Source organism: Penaeus japonicus, unplaced genomic scaffold (genome assembly GCF_977035675.1).
Source record: "Penaeus japonicus unplaced genomic scaffold, GWHDUDI00000001_assembly GWHDUDI00000030, whole genome shotgun sequence".
Lineage (NCBI taxonomy): Eukaryota > Metazoa > Arthropoda > Malacostraca > Decapoda > Penaeidae > Penaeus > Penaeus japonicus.
This window is the reverse complement of record NW_028234432.1, coordinates 30,339,532-30,344,531: the sequence shown is the minus strand read 5'-3', so window position 1 is coordinate 30,344,531 and position 5,000 is coordinate 30,339,532. Positions and strand designations below refer to the sequence as shown.

Sequence of the window (5,000 nt, the reverse complement as noted above, 5' to 3'; positions counted from 1 at the left end):
TTCTCAATTATTTCTTTTTTAGTCTGCTGTTTATTTCAATTTGAACATTTTGTGTGAAGTTCCTCATTATTAATAATACCTTTTACAGTTTGGTATTCAAGTATTTTTCTAACTTTTTTTTTGACAGTTGATGAAAATCAGAATATACCAAAAGAAAGTATCAAATAATCATACTGAAAGCAAAAATCTACAAAAAATTAAAGTAAATAATCTTCAAAAATATGAACAAATATCATGATCGATATGATTCTAGATAAATCATTCAAGTCTATATAATTCTAGTTCTCTTAATCCACTGTGAAAATCAAATCAAACTTTCTTTTGTAATGATTCACAGACTTCCAGATGGGCAGGGGCTCAGTAGAAAAAAACTCCCCTCACTATATATCCACTTTCCTAGATCATTTATAAATGATATAGAAAAAATGCATGCACCCCCCCCCCCCCTGCTGTGCAAGTCCCTGATAATCGACATAAATGTAACAGAATATGAAAACAAATGACACAATTCAGGAAATTTATTGGATCACTTTATATCACCAGATATTTAAAAGAATCAGCATTAGTTATATAACATATATTTGACTAGAAAGGGTATACATAACTTTTAATCATATTTGTTTACAGATATATTAATTTGGTGTCTAAGAGTTTTTGCAACATCAGATCAATATCAAAAATATCAAAACATAAAAATCTATTTACTCATAAATTACAACTCTACATACATAAATATCTATACAACTTTACCAGACAAAATTGATACTTAATAATAAATGTATGTATGAAAGTAATATGTCTCTTGTTAATTAAAAGCAACATTTTGTATTTATGCAAAATGAAGTTAGTTCTTTACATATTGTCACTAAAAGGCAAGTGAAAGCATCATTCAGCATATAGTATACAAAACAAACCTCAAATGAAATCTTGATGAAACTTATTGCTACTTTATTGTGACTTTTTTGTTAGCATTTCCACAAACATCTATCACAACGTCTATAAATAATCATTAAATAAAATTTGAATGTAACACTGCTTTCTATCTAAAACTGCACTTAGTAAAAGCAATGAAACTACAGTATCAAATTTTGTAACACTAAACCCAATTTACAAGATTGATGAAATATACACCTTGCACTATGCACAATCACTCTTAGTTCCCTTGTTCATTTTTATGAATTCTGTTTTCCATACAAAAAGATCAAACCTTAATTTGTAAGTAATGTAACTGTCTTATTGTCGTCTTGAGCAGTGAGCAAATATCATATATTCAGATATATATCATTCACTGTTTCCCTTCCACTTTCTTTTTTTATTTTTGTGAATAGAAAATCAGCATATTTAAAATGGAATGCTCTTTCATTAAGTGCCACAGCTAATCTGTGCTACAATTTCTCAGCAGGTAAAACTCCAGGTGACGTTGGCGACGCATTGAAGTATGACACGAAAGCCGAGTGAAGCATGCCAACCCTCCGTACCTCATCCTCTTTCAGCTTCTGAATCTCCTCTTTGTACTGCTTGCTTTCAAGTTTGGCCCTCCTGACCTCGTCTTCTAATTTGCGACAGTCGGACTGGTATTCTAACTGCTTTTCCGCGATGGTTCTGTGGGTGATTGGGGGTACATTTCTGAATGGATGGATCTCAATAGGAAAATCTGCTCTTCTTTCTTGTATTATTACCTTTATATCAAACAAAAATTTTCATAGTTAATATATATATATGTCAGCTGTATCCTGTTAACTAAGTTTACCTGAGTCATGTCTCCTCCTTTAATGTTTATTTTGTGGGAAAGATCACTCAAAGACAAGAATGAATGCCAATCGATCAATTGAAACATGTAAGAAACAAGCAAATGTTTGCAGAAGTTGAAAAATTGTATGCAAATCTTGGTGATATATTTGTTAAAAGAACAAAACTTTGTCATTCTTCATCTATCTATTTATTATTTTTGTTTTTTGTTTTTGTTTTTTTTAATTTTATTCAACATTATTAACATTACAAAATTTTTAATTTTTGGGAACCCTTACCAGCAAAACTAGAGGGACAAAACTGCACTCATCAATAATCAAATCAGAATAAGAAATGGAAAACCAACAGCACAAACATCATCGTCAATGATCGTTACCTCTGAAGCTGTGAGATTGTGTTGTTTAACTTGGCTGTTTGCAACCGCTCTTGTTCCAGTTCTTCAAGCTGCAGTTTTACTTCGTCTCTCACTCTTGACTCTGCTGCTTTCACTTCCAAGGCTTTCCCTTCAACTTCCTGTGAAAGAACTTGTGAGAGAACAAGATATTGTGCTTATGTCTGTGCACACATGTATAGATAGATAGATGGATAGATATACTGATATTTATGCATATACATGTACTCATGCATACCCATATATACACAGATAGTTACACCAATGGATTGAGAGATTTTCTTGTACTCATACATACTCATATATATGTATATATACATAGATATATACATACATACCTACATATATATATATATATATATATATATATATATATATATATATATATAATATAAATTAAGAATACAATAAAGATCTTGTAAATAAATGACTATAACATAGATAGCCTACATTCAACAGTAAAAGAACTTGACTATAAACACACACACACACACACACACACACACACACACACACACACACACACACACACACACACACACACACACACACACACACACACACACACACACACACACACACACACACACACACACACACACACACACACACACACACACACACACACACACACACACACACACACACACATACATACAAACACACGCGCATACACGCACACGCACACGCACATGCACATGCACACGCACACGCACACGCACACGCACACGCACACACACACATCTAAAACTAATGAACAAAAACATACAGCTTCCAGTTGTGTGAGCTGGTTCCTCAGTGCATGCAATTGTGTGTTCATTTTGGCATTGGTCGCAGTGAGGGATGAACATGATGCAATCTGACTTCGCATCCTCTCCTCTGCATCATTGCGACTTTCCTCCATGGCTCGTAGTCGCTCCTCTAACCCACGTACGGCCGCTGCCTGTGTGAGTAAAAAGCCCTTATTTTTATTTCATTTTAGTTATCACTGGTGAATAATTTGTAATTTCAATTACATGGTACTAGTGCAAATGTTGGCTGTACATATGGTTTGTATCTACATTGACGTTGTATTAGCAGTAAATTTATATCTACATAGGTGCTAATCTAAAGGCACTGTAGTATGTCTTGCATATATTACTAAAATACCTGAAAATAATTCATTTTTATTATATCTATCTTTGAACTATGCATAACAATATAAATATCTTTTCATAATAACTATGTTTTTTTATGTTATTTTCATAGCATACTATAATTTGGGTCATCTTCTTAAATCTTGTTAGTACATTAATTTTATAAAAGGGCTCCTTTATAAGTTTTGACCTGAAAAGGAATAACAGCAAAAACAGGGAAAAGTAACAGTGAGGAAATATGGAAATGCTGTGAAGAGGGAAACCCAAAATGAACTATTTGTGCTTTTTCTTGTAATGTTATTTCTGTTGCATCATTCCCATAAAAGCTGTTTAGCCTGGATGCAGATATTCATCTTTTTTCACACAGGCATATTACTTTTTCTATTCAGGGATATTCAGTTTTTCATTGCAGCCACATTCATTTTTTCATGGCAGACATTCAATTTTTCAATACAGACATTCTTCTTTTTGTGCAAACACATTCACTTTTTCAATATCTTATTTTTTCCAGAGCAAAAGCATTCACTTTTTCAGTACGAACACATTCTATTTCTTTCAGTACAGTCACACTCCTATGGCTTCTTCTTACATGTTCTGCTTTTAGTTGCTGCCTAAGAGACGTTTGCTGGGACTGAGATGTTGTTCTCTCCGTGGTGACTTGAACCCTGAGGCTGGCAATCTCTACCTCGGTCTCACACCTTTGTGCATCCAAATTGGACAGTCTATCACGCATCTCGGTCTGTTCAAACAAGAACAAAGGTTTGTATTACATTATTCAGCGAAACTTTAGAAGTCTATGTTCATGGATTATCCATGTATAAACTCATTTGTACAATTGGGAAGCTCATACATTATATCTTTTGTAATATCACTATGAACCACTGAGTTTTAAGATAAAGTTTTAACTGAACTGCACTGAATGGTCCTTTTATGCATGTGTACACACCAATACACAAGCATAAAGCCACATAATGTTCATTGATTTTTACCACAGTACCTCACCTCAACCAGCTGATATTCATTTTTGATCCTTTGCACCTCAGCATTATGTTGCTGCTCCATCATCCTCATTACCTCCTTATGCTTTGCAACCTCAGAGGACACAAGTTCTGTGTGTAATGCATGGAAAGGATTGTAAGGACATATGTCTGAAAAACTTAATATTCCATAACACAAGAGTGGAATGTCAATCAGCTAAATTGAAACTCCCACAGAATGATATCGAGATCAGCTTGAAAAACACAAATACAGGTTCAACAACCCCGATTTTAGTCAAAATAGATAACATGAACACCAGTGACAAGATATTGACTTTCAATTAAAAGGAAAGAAAAAAGAAGATAGAAAAAAAAGAACTCCACGAACTGACCTTCACACTCAGCTCTTGCCCCTTTTACCTCCGACTGCAACGAGCACACCATCTCTCTGAGGTCAAGAATTTGTCTTTTCTGGTTGCTTTTTTGGAAATCCAGTTCTCCAACCTGGATATATATAAATACAGATATAGATATATAGATGGATAGATAGATATACATATATCTGTGTGTGTGTGTGTGTGTGTGTGTGTGTGTGTGTGTGTGTGTGTGTGTGTGTGTGTGTGTGTGTGTGTGTGTGTGTGTGTGTGTGTGTGTGTGTGTGTGTGTGTGTGTGTGCGTGTGTGTGTGTGTGTGTTTGTGTGTGTTTGTGTGTGTATATACACATAAAAGATCCGTTTTTACCATCAT

The 5,000-nt window shown here is 34.2% G+C and overlaps 1 protein-coding gene across 8 annotated transcripts in view; it reads right to left on the bottom strand.

Annotated features, from left to right (window-relative positions):
* Nucleotides 1-504: 504 nt before the first annotated feature.
* LOC122256313 (leucine-rich repeat-containing protein 45) overlaps nucleotides 505-5,000 on the bottom strand; it is an 11,487-nt gene continuing 6,991 nt past the window's right edge. For 3 of the 8 annotated variants that reach the window (XM_043020898.2, XM_086555250.1, XM_043020902.2), the window contains 6 exons: nucleotides 4,646-4,757; nucleotides 4,279-4,385; nucleotides 3,866-4,015; nucleotides 2,910-3,083; nucleotides 2,126-2,262; nucleotides 505-1,602 (listed from right to left, as the gene is read on the bottom strand). In XM_043020898.2, coding sequence (XP_042876832.2) covers nucleotides 1,386-1,602; nucleotides 2,126-2,262; nucleotides 2,910-3,083; nucleotides 3,866-4,015; nucleotides 4,279-4,385; nucleotides 4,646-4,757 — 897 coding nt within the window. In that variant the 3' untranslated portion in view covers nucleotides 505-1,385. Of the gene's footprint in view, nucleotides 1,680-1,750; nucleotides 1,768-2,125; nucleotides 2,274-2,909; nucleotides 3,084-3,865; nucleotides 4,016-4,278; nucleotides 4,386-4,645; nucleotides 4,758-5,000 lie in introns of all 8 variants that reach the window. The other 5 variants (XM_043020899.2, XR_015192579.1, XR_015192578.1 and 2 more) reach the window with 5 other exon arrangements.